This window comes from Arachis duranensis, chromosome 3, assembly GCF_000817695.3.
Source record: "Arachis duranensis cultivar V14167 chromosome 3, aradu.V14167.gnm2.J7QH, whole genome shotgun sequence".
NCBI classification, from domain to species: domain Eukaryota; kingdom Viridiplantae; phylum Streptophyta; class Magnoliopsida; order Fabales; family Fabaceae; genus Arachis; species Arachis duranensis.
The window spans coordinates 128,608,619-128,624,896 of NC_029774.3; the positions used below are offsets into that span (position 1 = coordinate 128,608,619).

The 16,278-nt window shown below is 35.0% G+C and overlaps 2 protein-coding genes across 2 annotated transcripts; one reads left to right on the forward strand and one right to left on the reverse strand.

The window, feature by feature from the left end:
* Positions 1-455: 455 nt before the first annotated feature.
* On the forward strand, positions 456-3,969 carry LOC107481871 (acetolactate synthase small subunit 2, chloroplastic; the record flags this gene model as incomplete). The annotated part of the gene is given in 12 exon segments (XM_016102217.2): positions 456-681; positions 766-979; positions 1,088-1,171; positions 1,332-1,400; positions 1,679-1,762; positions 1,888-2,040; positions 2,298-2,384; positions 2,508-2,612; positions 2,710-2,832; positions 2,967-3,119; positions 3,612-3,677; positions 3,764-3,969. Coding segments are annotated over 12 exon segments (1,448 nt in total), but the record flags the coding sequence as incomplete, so codon positions are not given.
* A 5,506-nt stretch (positions 3,970-9,475) lies between these two features.
* LOC107481870 (guanosine nucleotide diphosphate dissociation inhibitor 1) lies at positions 9,476-13,250 on the reverse strand. The gene is made up of 13 exons (XM_016102216.3): positions 13,013-13,250; positions 12,834-12,896; positions 12,664-12,747; positions 12,404-12,511; positions 12,117-12,289; positions 11,664-11,775; positions 11,459-11,539; positions 11,298-11,360; positions 11,063-11,164; positions 10,680-10,804; positions 10,025-10,235; positions 9,865-9,939; positions 9,476-9,745 (listed from the first exon to the last, which is right to left on the reverse strand). Exons 1-13 carry the CDS (start codon positions 13,097-13,099, stop codon positions 9,695-9,697), a joined length of 1,335 nt encoding a protein of 444 aa, XP_015957702.1. The 5' UTR covers positions 13,100-13,250; the 3' UTR covers positions 9,476-9,694.
* Positions 13,251-16,278: the final 3,028 nt, after the last annotated feature.

Genomic DNA, 16,278 nt, shown 5'->3' on the forward strand with positions numbered 1-16,278 from the left:
ATAAATATACAGAAATTATTTTTAATATGAAAATAGAGATGGTGTTTTGATTGAATATGGAAATGGAGATAGTGTTTTGGTTGAATATTGATATTTAAAATATATTACAGTATTGTGGAACTCAAACACCAATATTTCTTCCATATTAAAAAAAAATCAGCCGTAAATACATGATAATTGATTTTACGGACAGATCTTATTATGCAAATATTACTTTTGATAAAAAAAAAAAAAATTGATGTGAAGTAAAGTATTTACCACTTAACCAGGGGCTCATCGATTATTTTGCCAGTTACAATTAGTTGAGGCAGAGTAGCAGTAGAAGCGCCGCCGCTTGAAACCCAATATCGGAAGTAGCACCTTACTACCGTTAGAAGCACAACTAGCGGATAGCAAAGTAGCCACCCTACACTCACTAACATCATTCTCTTACACACTGTTTGGCATGGCTGTAGTAGCTCCAGCTCCAATCCATGCCTTTAAACTCCATTCCTCATTCCCTCAACCAAACAAAACCTTCTCCCTCTTTCCAAACCTACCTCCCGCTCCTCCATCCCGCTCACTCATCCGCCACAATAAACTCTCCATTCGCGCCGTCAGCTCCGGCGGCGCCGGAGGAAAATTCGCCGAAGATGCAGCTCTCTCTTCCAACGGCCCTCCCCCTCCCGCCGTCCGATCAAAGCACGTTCCCTCCCTCTTGTTCCACGCTCTTGTTTGGCGCGTGTGCGCAATGTCGTGATTTCTTTGATTGTGTCTGTGATGCAGGGTTAGGCGGCACACGATTTCGGTCTTCGTTGGTGACGAGAGCGGAATGATTAACAGAATTGCGGGGGTTTTCGCGCGAAGAGGTTACAACATCGAGTCTCTCGCAGTTGGTCTCAACGAGGACAAGGCGCTCTTCACCATCGTCGTCTCCGGCACCGATAGGGTGCTCCGGCAAGTCGTGGAGCAGCTCCACAAGCTCGTCAATGTATTAAAGGTAATGTTCATTTTGTAATTATTATTGGTGATGTTGGATGAATTTAATTTAAGCGAAACTGAACATGAGTGGTTTGTGACTGCAACATGTGTCAATGGTGTTGATTAGGTTGAAGATCTTTCGAATGAGCCACAGGTGGAACGTGAATTAATGCTCATAAAAGTGAAATCCGATCCCAAATACTATAATGAGGTATAAGTTATATGTGTCTGCGTGCATAATTTGTTGCCAAAAAGATTCATGTTCTATAAAGTAAGATTCTAGGGGACTGCGCACGTGTGGTGTTTGTTTATTTTCCCAGCAGAGCTTTTTCTTTACTATTTTTCTTTTCCATCCGCTTGGGAATTTTCAGATAAAGTGGTTTGTGGACATCTTCAGAGCTAAGGTCGTGGATACCTCGGAACATTCTGTGACGATTGAGGTTATTGCTGAACAACTTTAGATATGTTATTATTAATGTTTAATCACTGCTTTTTTAAATGTCTGATTTATTCTATGCATGTGAATAAACCTTATTATAGTTGAAGGCTGGTCTTGGCTGGGGTCTTTATGCATTTCATATACTTGTTACTCTAGTTTTTTTTCAATTATTATCCATCACATCTACCAAATGATCCTAAAGTCTCAGAAAGCTTAGTGTCTCGATAAACTATCATATCAAGTCACAGTTTCAAGTGGATTTTCTTACAAATGTTACAGGTCACTGGAGATCCAGGGAAGCTCGTTGCATTTGAAAGAAATCTAAGCAAGTTTGGAATTAAAGAAATAGCTAGAACCGGAAAGGTTGGGAAGTTCAATTTAGTACCTTAGAAATTTAGTTTTATCTTGGTTACTTTGACATACATTATATTGTTGGGTTACATAAAATTTAATAATTTGTCATTGTGTCATGTTGTAACTGCAACTAGATTGCTTTGAGAAGGGAGAAGTTGGGTGCCTCTGCTCCATTTTGGCGGTTTTCAGCTGCTTCTTATCCGGATCTTGAAGTAAAACCAGTTGTTAATGCCCTTGAGGCAGCCAAAACTAGCAATCCTATTACCAACACTGATACACCTGTGGGGGTACTGTCTTCATGCTCTTTAGTTGTTCCATTTACCTTTCTAATTCCATTTTTGGACAAAAAATTTTAGATTTGTAACATATTGACTTGAAGCTATAGTGACTTAAATGTGTTCCACTGTGTTCAATATTTTTCATCCCTTCTCTACTTGGATTTATTTAAACCCTAATAAACTCTACTTGGATTTATTTAAACCCTGATAAATTCTTATCTAGTATCTGTCCTTTTCTTTTCTCTAAAATTTTTGCTTATGTGAAGGGTGATGTTTATCCTTCAGAGCCTTCAGATGGCTTTATAGTCAAGCAAGTACTTGATGCTCACTGGGGTGTTCTCAATGATGATGATGTAAGATAGTCAACTCCCTTTTTATGTATGTATAGTTAACTCGCTTTTTATGTATGTACTGTAGATGCAATAATGTTTAGTTCATCCTCCCTTCTAATATCTTTGATGATATGATGCCTTCAGACCACTGGAATTCAATCGCACACTTTATCCATCCTTGTGAATGATTCTCCTGGAGTTCTCAACTTAGTCACAGGGGTTTTTGCTAGAAGGGGATACAACATTCAGGTTTGCTTCCTCAATTTGATTTCTACTTATATTTAGCTGTAATATTAGATATACTTGTTAGTTTATTTGTTCTCTCATGCTCATATGTTGTGGCCAGAGTTTAGCTGTGGGACATGCGGAAGTTGAAGGACTTTCTAGAATTACAACTGTGGTTCCAGGGACAGATGAGTCAATCGGCAAGTTGGTGCAGCAACTGTATAAGCTAGTAGAACTGCATGAGGTTCGAAATCTTTACCAAAACTTCTCACGTCCTAAACTGACTTCCCAGCTTTACAATATTTGCAGTGGTGTTTGTGGCACTGCATTTTAGAATTTGCTCACTATTTCGATCATATTTAATTGACTTTTCTCCAGGTTCATGATCTCACCCACTTGCCATTTGCTGAGCGAGAATTGATGCTGATAAAGATTGCTGTCAATACTGCTGCACGACGTGATGTCCTCGATATCGCCACCATTTTTAGGGCTAAAGCCGTTGATGTATCTGATCATACAGTAACCCTTGAGGTGATTTTTTTTTTGTTAGAATCTTTAACCAGGGGCATGATCTCATATTTGGCATCAACTTATATTGATAGCTGAGAATACTATGTATCCTTAAGAAAAAACAATAGAAAGAAAGATAGAAACTCAACTCAGTGCTACTTTACTAACAAAAGAATGTTGAATTAGCAACTACAATGTACTTAAACGAAAGCAATTTATTTTAGTTGAATTTACTATTAATAGGAAAATTGAGACACAAGATATGTTTCTCCTGGACGACTTTGATGACACCATATAGACACAAACTTGTTGATATTTGCTTGCACGTTTATTAGTTCTAACCCCCAGTTGGGGTTATGTTATGGTTATCAACAACTTTGCATTCAAATTAATAAGTATTGGCTGATAGACAAAAAAATGTTATCCTAGTGAATTTTCTTTCTCTTTTATTTATTTACCTCAAATATTGTTTTTGCAACCTGTGAAATAAATCTAAATATACTTTTGTTCTAGGTTACTGGAGATCTGGACAAAATGGTGGCGTTGCAGAGAACGTTGGAACCGTATGGGATTTGTGAGGTTTGTGCTTTCTTCAGCATTGCATTTAGAATATGGTGCTTTTTTTCCAATCAACAAAACTTGTAATCATTGTGTGTTTGTTTAAGGTGGCACGAACTGGGCGCATAGCACTGGTGCGCGAGTCAGGGGTAGACTCCAAATACTTGCGTGGATATTCCTTTCCCTTGTAAATTGTAATTGTTTAAACTGCGTTGAACCTTGTGTTTTTCACCTTCTAAGTTCGGCATGTTTGTTCTTGACTAGAAATTTTGACGGTAACTAGTAATTTCAAAGCTGCACTTCTCTTTGGTCAGGGAAATCTAGCCTAAATTGCATTCAAATAAAATGCAGCTAGGAAAAATGTTTTTAAACATTGACGGGTAATGTAGAAAGAACAGGAACAATTACTTATAGAATTAAGCTATAAAGGTAGTCTGAATTGAATTATTGGATAAATAAAACTAAAGATAACTGAGTTGTCTAACTTTAAAATTTGTCCAGTCTCGAGTTCCTTTTATTTGTCTTTTCCTTTTTTTGTCTAGGTTTTCTTCTTTTTATTTTAGGTGGTACCACTGTCTACACTATTATCAAGAAATTGGCTTATTTAACTTGAAGAATTGTAGTTATATTTTTCAATAAAAACTGTTTTAAAAAAAAGTTAATCTCTGGATTATTACCATTGAAATGCCTAGTTGGATTTGGATTTTCTAAATTTTGAATTTCACTTTAGAAGGTAAAGTGTGATTTTTCACCATTTATTTGATAGATGGAACCAAAAGAAAATATGAGAGAAATCATTTAAGGGTAAGAGATCACATCCACATTTTACTTTCTAAAGTAAAAAATTAAAATGTAGAGAATCCAAATTCTACTTAACCAAGGATTCCTTAGTGTCAGACAACAAAATGTCATATGTACACAAAAATTAACTATTAATCAGTCACAGTGTATTTATGTATATTATATATATTTTGCTTATTTTTAATATATATTTTATATTTGAATACATATTTTATATAAATAATTGTTTTTATGCATGTAACAGGATTTATTTAACTATAGATATTTCAGTTGACAAAAAGACCCCTCAAGACCATAATGAAAAAGGAAACAAGCTTGCATCATCTTTAGAGTGCATTTGAACAGGTAATTTAAAAGAGGGAAAGTAACTTTAGAGAATATTTAAAATTTTAAATGATAAAATAAGTTGTTTGAAATTTTTTTTTGGAGAAAAATTTAAAATTAAAAAATTTTAATAAGAGATCTTGTTAAAAATGAAAAATTTTAATTTTTCTAAAGAAAATAATTTCCTCCTCTCTGCACTTCAAAATATTTTTATATACATTAATTCATAGTTAAAAATTTATAAATAATAAGATTAACTACATATTTTATGAATGAAAATAATCTATCTTTTTCAAACAAAATATTTTAAAATACAAGTATAGGTATCTCAGCCAAACAAAAAATTTAAAATTTAATTATAACATTTAAATTTTCCTATACTTAAAATACACTAAAATCTAAGAATATTTTAATAAACCCAATGTTGGATCCAAATTCACAATTACAATAATCTTGTGTTACCAATTATATATATTAATTATAGGGCAAATCAGCCAAATGAAAAACTGGTTCATGAATCAACAAAGACATATTTATATGTAGTTTGAATTAGGGTAATTCGAATTCATTGCTCAATGTAATTCGAATAAGTGTGATTCGAATTACACACACACACTAATTCGAAGTATACTGATTCGAATTACACATACGCATTTTAAAGTAATTCGAATTGAGGTGATTCAAATTACTCAATGTATAGTTCGAATTATATTGTTTCGAATTATACAGGGTCAGAGGTGTATAAATATGGTGTGAACGCGAATTGATCTCATTAGAGTGAGAAAATGGCTAGTGAGGAGAGTTTTGTAGTGTTGGTGCATCACAGAGGATCGATTAAGAGAAAAACACGATCTAGTGTGAAGTTCACTGATAAGGATCCTCTCAGTATTTTTATCAGGCCTACGACGAGCTATGATGAGTTTGTGAATTCTATACTACAGAAACTTGGTCTGCAAGGTGTGAGACGGGTTCAGAAGATGTTCTATCGCATTCCGATCTCAGTGCTGCAAGAAATCTTGAAGTATGATTGTTTCACCATAGAGAGTGATGAGGACTTGCAGGTCCTGTTTCATTGTCGTCGACAGTTTCCCGAGGTTAGGACACCTGAGCCGTTGGCAAAGTTGGTTGATGTGGTATCTAGCTCGGGGGGTTCGAACCGGAATACCCACACTATAGGGAGCCTACTGGATTTGGCGTTAGAGATGCCGAGGGGTTAGGTGGTCTTACAGAGTTTCTGGTTGGTCAGCAGTTTCAGGATAAAGATGAGGCTATGTTAAGTGTGAAGACGTATATCATCCGACGCAGGGTACAGTACAAAGTGGTGAAGTCTGACTATCGCCTGTATGTAGGGAAGTGTTATGAGTTTGGGAATGGGTGCACATAGTTGATTAGGCTAAGCCTCCGGCAGCGCAAGGGTATTTGGGAGGTAAATGGCATTCATCATGCCAATGGTTAGAGCTGATGCATCTGTCAGCATCAAGGTTCTTCTGAATGTGACGGCGGCACACTTTGGGTTCAGGCCGACTTATATGAGGGTTTGGTTGGCGAAGCAGAAGGCCGTCGCCCACACCTATGGTGATTGGGATGAGTTGTACAACGAGCTGCCGCGGTGGGTGTTAGGAGTTCAGTTGACGATGTTCGGTAGTGTTGCAGTCCTCAGGATGAGTCCTGTTCGAGTCGGGGGCCAAGTCGACGGCTCGCAAGCCTATTTTCACCGACTTTTATGGACGTTTCCACCATGTATTGAGGCATTTCGGCATTACAAGCCGTTGGCGAGTATTGACGGCACCCACTTGTATGGTAAGTATGGGGTACGTTGCTCGTAGCGATTGCACAGGACGGGAACTCCAACATCCTGCCTGTTGCATTTGCACTCGTGGAGGGTGATAATGTGGAGTCCTGGTCGTTCTTTCTTTCCCATCTCCAGCAGCACGTGACCCCGCAACTGGGTCTCCTGGTTATATCAGATAGGCACAACGGGATCAAGGCGGTGCTTGAGGCTCCGGACGGAGGATGGCTACCTCCTGCTGCGTACCGTGCATTCTGTATTCAACATGTGGCAGCAAATTTCGCCCTGACATTCAAGGGCAAGGACGCCGTATGCCGAAGACATAGCATCAGCGTTAGGCCATTTCGACAATCTAATTTGAAAGATCAGTTAACTAAAAATGAGTTGTTGATATACTTACATCCCCAGCCTGTAGCCACCCATATCCTCAAGCCTAGCCACATATGGGAGCCACCTAATATGAATAGGATTGCCGGACTTGTCGGCAAATAGCTGAGTGCCTAACAGCATCATGATATAGGCCCTCGCATACCTTCTGACTGTCTCCTCATCGGCTCCCTCTGGGAGCTCTCCGAACGTCTTTTGGAACCAGCTGCAGTTCATTGTAAACTTCTGGATTTGGTTCGCAGGAGGTAACACACCAAGCAACTCCTGGAACCACACCCAAGCTGGACAGCCACCCTGGATGTATGTCTGGAAATCCGTTAGGCAATCACTAACATAACGTCCGTCGACCGGCAACCCCAACTGATACGCCACATCCTGCAGTGTGATTGTGCACTCCCTGAAAGGCAGATGAAATGTATGCGTTTCCGGACGCCACCGTTCAACGAAAGCACTTACAAGGGGCTCATCCAATTTGAACCATCTGTCGTTAAGTCTCGCAAGATGGTATAATCCTGTCATCTGCAAGTACAGAACGTACCTCTCGTTAAGTCGCATGCCCTGCTGTCATCGCATGCTCGAGATGCATTACTGGAGCTGCACATATAATGGACTAGATAATTAAAAATAGATTTAATCATTCACAAAGCAAGTTGATTTGCTAAAAAGATAACTAACAAAATCGTTGACAAAATCACTGACAAAACCACCAACAAAACCACTAACAAAAACACCAACAAAACAACAAAGAAAACCACCAAAAAAACCACTAACAATACCACCACCAAAACTACTCACAACACCACAAGCAAAACCACAAACAAATCCACAACCACAACCACTAACTAAACCACCACAAAATCACTAACGAAGTCACTAATAATGCCATTTACAAAACCCCTAATAAAATCGCTTACGAAACCACATACCATATCACTAGCGAAACTTATAAAATAATTCCCAAACAATGTCACCAACGTCATTTACAATCAAAACCACTAACATAACGTATATAAACAAACAGATAAGTTACTTAATCCTACTTTTAAAAAAAAGATTTCATATTAATCTCTTCGTTGATGATCCCGACTATATGGGCTACTCCATCCAAACGATAAAGTCTGTCCGGATTATCCCCCATAGACTGAATATCCTGCTCAAGCCTTTTTTAGAGTCGTTTTGGGTCGTTTTCTTTGAGATTTGGTGGGATGTGATATTAAAAAAGTGGTTTGAATGAGGTTGGTTCGAACTCCTTTTATAGCCGAATCTTGAATAATTCGAAACACCCTCATTCGAATTACTACTTGCAGCCAAAATTGAGTAATTCGAATCACCCAAATTTGAATTACTTTGAAATGCATGTGTAATTTGAATCAGTCTGATTCGAATTAGTGTATGTGTAATTCGAATCAGATTGATTTGAATTAGTGGGTGTGTGTAATTCAAACCACACTGATTCGAATTATATTGAGTAATGAGTTCGAATTACCCTAATTCTAACTACAGAGTTGTGCCTTGGTTGATTCACGAATCAATTTTGCTTTTAACTGATTGGTGTAATATTTTACACTCCTTAGCTTATCAGGGTGAATTGTCCTTAATTATAATGAGCCCGTAAAAATGTAAGTTCAATTTTTAATTTTTACATATAATTATATACAGTACAAAAATATTGTGAATAGTAAATTGGTACTAGCAGCTTAAATAAGTTGTTAGTAACAAATTAAAAAAAAATGATCGAGAACATAATGAGTGACGATGCTGCTAATAAAACTCCAATTAATTGTCAGGTCCATAGTATAGGAATGATATAAGAGCAATTAGGGGTGTTTGCGGTACGGTTTGAATTGGTTTTGAGTAAAAAATTCATCCAATCTAAACACTAATTTTACTTGCAGTACGGTTTGGATTGGATACTTTTTTTAAAAAAATATGATCCGATCCAATCCAATTTCAAGCGGTTTGGATTGGATTGGATTTGCGGTTTTATAAATTAAAAAAGTTAAATACATATAACAAGTCTTAACATCAAATTTTAAATAATTAACAATGACATAATAAATCTCAACAAAATCTTAAAAAGCCAACAATAACATAACAATAGAAATAAAATTATAGATTAGTTAAAATAAATAAATAAATAAGATTTTGAACATAAAATATTTATTAAATAATAATACAATAATATAAAAATATATAAAAAATTAAACATGTTATAAGTATAATTGTAAATATAATAATAAAATAATAATATTATAACACATTGTGCGATTTAAATTGGATTGGTTATGAAAAGTAGATCCGAAATCCGATTCGATTCAGCGGTTTACAAAAAATAAAATCCAATCAAATCTGAATTAGTACAGTTTTAATCGATTTTCGATTTAGATTGGATTGAATGAACGATTTAATTTGGATCGGTTTGAATTTGAACACCCCTAGGAGTAATCATCCACGAGGTTTTTTAGAAGTGCAGAACTAACAAATAATAAGCAACAATGCAAAGCAGCACCTGAGATCATATAAGAACATAAATGTATAAATGTAGTACCATGGACAACCCCACGAAGTGTGCTTGGGTAAGCGTTTTACAAGTCGACCTTCACTGTTTACTTCTTTTTTCTTTTTCTTTTGAAAACCACAGCATAAAGTACTTATTATAAACGTTAATAACAGTTGCCAAATAGATAATACATTTCATACACCAGCAACAGAACTTGATAAATCCAGTGTCCTCTCTTTACTCTTCAGCAGCACTAGCAGCACTTAGATCCACACTGAGGTCAACAACCTATTCATAATCATCCAATAAAGAAATATATCAACCATAGAATACTCCGGAAAACTATCAGGAGAATATCATGAATAAGGGATCATAAATACAAAAGGAAGTAAGTGCAAAAAATTTACCTTTCCAGTTATCAATGTATACATGTTGAGAACGTCCACTACTGTTGACTCAAAGTGAGTAGTAGCATCATAACTCTGCCAAAGATGTTAAATATATTAATTATCGGCCAATCCATATAACACGGATAAGTATATGGTATACAAGACAGAGTGAACATACAGTTGATATAAAGCAGTTGTCCAAAGAGGGTTCATTGACTGGTTCATATCTGTCATATATATCGAAAAATATCTCATCAACTGGTCCTAGAAGTTCAATTCCTGCCCTTAGTTCACACTCAGGATTATCAGTCTCTGCCTCTGCTGATACAAATGCAATAAATTTTCCTTTGGGGGCAACGTTGTGAGTGTACGAACAGCAAAACACATACCTGCCAGGACAACAGAAATTAGCATCCAATTAAAAGGTAAAACTGAAATCTGTAATTAATACGATATCAGATGCTCCGATGTCAAAAGATTACTTATTTAGATAAGTTTTGAAGATGACATGGTTGCGATTTTAGTTCTTCACTCAATCAGCAATTTCGTTAAATTTAGTAAATGTTGAAATCATGCTTTTTAGGCGAAGAGTACTGAAAGTGAGATACAAACCATATATATGATTGACATGGCTAGTTTTTTACCTTTGCTACTTTAATAGACTTTGAAATTTCCTTTTAAGAAGGTCTAAAGAATAGTCCAAAATGCAGAGCTCAGGTTAATTAACAATCTCTATATCAGCATACATATTCTTGATTTACTGTATGTGCATTGTAATGAATTGCACGCATTTAAGTGCATTTTTATATTCAAAGGACTGCATGAGAACTTACATGTCAGACTTCCGTCCCAACTGCTTCTGAGGTAGAATAATTTGCACTGAATGGGAATCACCAGTGTTGGGGATTGGGTGGCTCATGATGGCTATTGCCCTTGCAACCCTTCCAACCTTCCTCACCTGTTGAAATGGTTAATTTTTTTTTAAAGGATGCAATCTCCAATCAATAGAAAGTAAAATGATATTATCACCTTTCACCACTAATTTTATTTATTCTAACAAGGACATGGCTGAATACAATCATAAACTGATCAACAGAACCAGTATCATATTTTAGCATGGATATTACACTTTAAGAGAAATTTTTAGGACCAAACAATATTCCGTACACTTATCATCACCTGAATTGGTTACAAGTAGTTATGATGAAAATATTACCTTGTTCGGCAAGTATGACGGATCACAAACAACTTTTTTACACTTTGCAGTTTCACCTTCAGATGTTACCCCTATAACCTTTCCTTCCTCATTAAATTCTACCTGGAAGTCCAGCAAAATAGATGCGTTTTAAGAAAATGATTTAAAAAAAAAATCGAAGGAACAGAAGATAAATTTGCTGGGTCAGATTCTTTCCACGGTTTTGAAATACTAATAGTTGTCATAGAGGATCTACCTTGCATTCAGGTTTATTCAACATATATGTTCCACCATACACAGCACTAAGACGTGCAAATGCCTGAAAATAGAAATGAGTTTTCAAACTGTAAGCTAAAAAAACCCACATCTCCCCAAATAGGTAAACAGATGGATAACAAGATATGTATAGAAGGATACCTGGGGAAGCTCTCCTAAACCATACAAAGGATATATGTAAGGTGATCCTCCTTGAAAGCGTGCTAGAGACTCAGAATATAACTACAAGTAGGAAACACATGTATGATGATGGAGACAAGATAAGCTTTGAACAAAATGGAGCAGATGAATCATCAATTTGAGAAAGATCCATAGTAGGAAAGATGAAAAGATCCTGTAGACTTACCTTCATTCTCTTCACGGTGTCCAGTGCTGGCTGATCCAAATAGCGATCATCTCTATGAAGGGCAATAGCATGACCGATGAAGTCAACAGTGTCATCACTGAGGCCATATTTTCTGTTACAAGTCAACAAGAAAGGCAAGGAAACCTCAAAATATTTTCTTTGCCCATCAACACACCATTCTAATTTCTTTTTCATCAAAAGGATAAAGAAATCTATATAATATATGGTGAAGGATGTATATAAGTAACATGCAACAAAAATTTTACATGCTATAACATGAGTACACAAACAAAAATACCAAAGTTTGCAGTTAACTATGGTGCCAGTTCGACTTCAAAATGTTGCAGTCAAAATGCTTAAGCAGGGAATCAAGGCAATACAAACAGTTAGATCATAAATCTAGAAATGAAAACCCTGATAGTAGACACAAGAAGAAAACTAGAGTACACATACTCTATCAGTTCTCTGGTAGACACTCTTGTCAAGTCCATCCCCTCATGAGTTTTAGGATCACTCTCCTCATAATTTTGAACATAGATGAAAAACTTGCGTGCTCGACGCTTTTCAAACAAACCCATGAGTGGGGATTTCAAGGCCTCCACATCATTTGATGGCACCTTGTAAACCTATATGGAAACCATGGAAACAATTAATACACCAAAATAATAATCTAGAGAGAGAGAGAGAGAGGAAAAGAAATCCAAGTACAATGGATGATGTAAAGTAAAACACAAGCATACCTTTCCTTTATTAAAGACATAGCTTCCATCCACAGCTTTGAAATAGAGATACTTAGTGACATCAGTGTGTATGAGAACCCTCACCAATGTTCCATTTGCCATCATAAACTAGCTCCCCCCAAATATGAAGAAAAAACAAAACACGGATCACAGAAACTGAAATTGGTCAGCACATTTATCGAAATACCCAAAAATGGTCAAGGGTACATGTTAAACAAGTGTAAAAAAAAAAAAAAAGATGAAAATTGAAAATGACGAACCTTAGGGATCATATCAACATTGTAGTCTCTGCTTGAACCCAAATGCGCAGGGGGCTTGTCTTCTCCCCTGAACTTCTTCCATAGCTGAACAACACACACAAAAACATCATCTTTTTCCCTTCGATCACAGTTCACAAAAAAGATCTTATTTACATAAAATAAAAACAAACCTGATTAAGATTAAGGGAAGTGGATTCTCCTCCGTAATAGTCATTCCTATCCATATGAAGAACCTGGCGCAGCGAACACATCAACAACAGAATCATCAAAAACTACACAATTATGCATATCATAACAAGAAGTAACAGTGATCTGAAGTGAAGAAGTTGGATCTGAGGAAAGAAGAGACCTTGAGGCCATCGACAGAGAGAAGACCACTGAGGATGCATTCTTTGAGGCCAGTACCCAAAACGATCACATCGTACTCTTCATCCATCTTTCAATTTCGATTTGGATTCAATCAAAAAAAGCAAAGAAAGAAAGAAAGAAGCTTGCAAGTCAGAAGAGAGTTGAGAGAAGGTTGACACCAAATAAAAAGGGGGTTTAGGGTTTCCCTTTCTACCGGCTATGGCTCCGTGTAATTTTAATAGTAGTCCCATGGAACAAGGGATTGCAACAAAATCATTATTAATCAATCATCTTAAAATATGAATTAAAAAATAAAGAAAATAAAAACCTTAAAATAATACATATGTTTTAGTCAAATTTCTCTATCTTTATGGGTTTAAATTGGATTTAGTCTATACAATTTCTTTTAGTCTAGCACGTCAAACAATTTTCCTTTAATTTAATGATGATTGTATATTTTTGGAAGTTATTTTTACAACACGAATATGATGACATTGTCTAAAGATGGCAAAAGCTTTCCATCTTCTTATCATAATATTTTTTCAGGAAAATTCTACATCTTTGTCATTTTTTTATCCAAGCTATCAAAGTAACTTCAATCAGACGCGCCTCTCCAATTCTTTTACGTGTTTGTTAATACGTACCTCATATAACATAAACTTTGTTCTTTTCTCGCATTTTCGTTCTTCTTCTTCTCTGTTCGCACTCTTTTTATTCTTCTTCAATCTAGTAAAATTTGTCGTTCTCCTCTATTCGCGTTTTTCTTCTCTGCTCGCATTCTTCATTAGTGATCTGCATTGATTTTAACTTAATAAACTCCGTCATTCTTCTTCTTCTTCGATCTATACTTCTGAATAGAAACAATAAATGATTCAACTTCAAATCAGTTGAATGAGGTTATTACATTGAGACAACTAAAAAATAATTGCTGCATGCTATCACAATAATCTTAAACACTAAACAAAGTAAAAAGAGGCCACCGAACCGAACAACATTTATTTGGTGAATCAAAATCACAAAGGCCACTGAACCGAACAATGTTCATGTGGTGAATAAATGGTGATCAACTTTCAATCAACAATAATAGTATTTCTCTTCCTCTTCCTCCTTCTTTTTCTTCTTTCAAATTCGCGCACATAGGTTTTTCTTCTGCTTCTTCTTCTTCTTCTTTCGTTATAATCATCACCAACAACACCAACATTTTACTCGGTTAAGTGGAGTTGCTCATTTTGATTCACTTGATTGTTAATGTATTCAGTTGAGTCATTGTGCATGCAGAAATATTTTTCTTACTGATTAAATGTTTATCACATTTTATTCAGCACGTGATTGGTGTTCGGTTCAGTGGTGTTGGTCATTTCGGTTCACCTGATTGTTATGTGTTCAGTTGACTTCTTTTGCATGGAAAAATCATATTCTTGATGATTGAATGTTTATGATATTTTATTCAGCACATGAATGTTGTTCGGTTCACTGGAGTTGCTCATTTTGTTTTACTTGATTGTTAGTGTGTTTAATTGAGTCCTTGTGCATATAGAAATATTTTTCTTGATGATTAAATGTTTATGACGTTTTATTCAGCACATGAATGATGTTTGGTTCAGTAGAGTTGGCCATTTCGGTTCATTTCTATTATGCAAATGCAATCAAAATACGTCGATCTACTAAATGAAGTAAATCAATCCAGTAAACCTAAAATGCAACTAGGAGAAATGCTACATTGCAAGATTTCAAATGAAAGTAGTTTTTCACATACCTTTGTCAGTCTCTGTTGCTATTTTCGTTCGTTTTTGCTTATTTCTTGCAAAATCTTCTCGCGATTCTTCTCGAATAGTGGTTTTTACAAAGAACGTGACTAAAATTTGAGTGATTTTTAGAGAGATTCGAAGAGAATTAGCGGTTGTGTGTTAAGAAAAAAGTAACGTTTTTTCATAATGAGCGCGAATTAACGAAGGATTTTCGAGTGCGTTTTCGCTCGTCATTAATGCGCGTGACTCTATTTGGATTTGGGCCAACTTGGTTATATAGTTACATGGATGTGTAGCGCGTCCGATATTTTTTTTTATCTTTTATCCTATTATTAATATTAACAATAAAAATAATAGGAAGCCAACGAACTATAACTCAAACGACATAATCTTTTCATTCTTACATAAAAATCTTGGATTCGAGTCTCACTCCTAACTTAAAATAATAATAATAATAATAATAGAAACAAGACAATTACAACACAAATTTTGGTCTATCTCTCTTATACTTATTTTACTGAACACTTTATATTAGTATAAAATTATTTTATATTATTATCTCATAAAATAATTATATTTGTAAAGTTTTTAAATAATAAATAATTAAGTTAAATATTTTTATAATGTAAAAATATAAACTAATTTATTTTGTAAAAATATTTTACACTAATATGCATATAATTAAATTGTTTTAGTCTATTTTTTATTATAAAACTCCTTTTCATCAATGTTCAATTTATAACTAGTTTTTAAATTCACTATATCAATATTTTATATTACTAACCTAGCCATCACGGCTAGAATTCGAACCCGTGTGGATTTAATTTGAGACAAATACTTTTGTCTTTACATTATATGTCCCAGACACAACTATACTATACATAGGATCAAACCATAAAATTAAGACAATTATTATAAACTAACTATTTTTTAAATTAAATAAATAATGTATTTCTTTTGTACATTAATCATATAGAATCAAAACAGTTTACCACGAATAAAGCTGCTTGTTTTTTTAATGAGACAAAGTTATTTGTTAAAGATTTTAAATTTGGTCACTCTTGTCAAAGTCAGTCTATTATGGAGAGAATAACTTTGATTCCCTAATTGATTGATCGAACAATGGATGCAAAGAAGAAGAAATGGATCTGAGTTTTCTTAGCATGGTTGTCACCCCTATCATTCCCGCTTTAAAAACATAAATAAATAGACAAATACTTTCCTTGTGGCATCTACTCTGCTTCTTTACAGCCCATACCACATTATTAAACAGACTGTTTTTAGGATACACTACTATTTTTATCTATTAATATTCAAAACATCAATAAATTTATCTATGAAAAAATAAAATTAACTTTATATCTATAAAAATTAGCTTCTCTAGATAAAATTATAAAAATTGTAAAAAATATTAAAATTTTTAAATTTAATCTAATTTAACTCCGACTCTAATTCCATTCGATCCCTAACTCTTTCTCTGTTTCTTATTCTCAGAGGCGAATCTAAAAAAGTCTAAGGT

Coding starts and splice junctions, on each gene's coding strand:
- LOC107481870 (XM_016102216.3), bottom strand. CDS start 13,099: ATGGATGAAGAGTACGATGTGATCGTTTTGGGTACTGGCCTCAAAGAA. Junction 11,776..12,116: donor TCTACCAGAGAACTGATAGA/GTATGTGTACTC, acceptor GACTTGTAACAG/AAAATATGGCCTCAGTGATG. Junction 9,940..10,024: donor ACAACTGCTTTATATCAACT/GTATGTTCACTC, acceptor CATCTTTGGCAG/AGTTATGATGCTACTACTCA.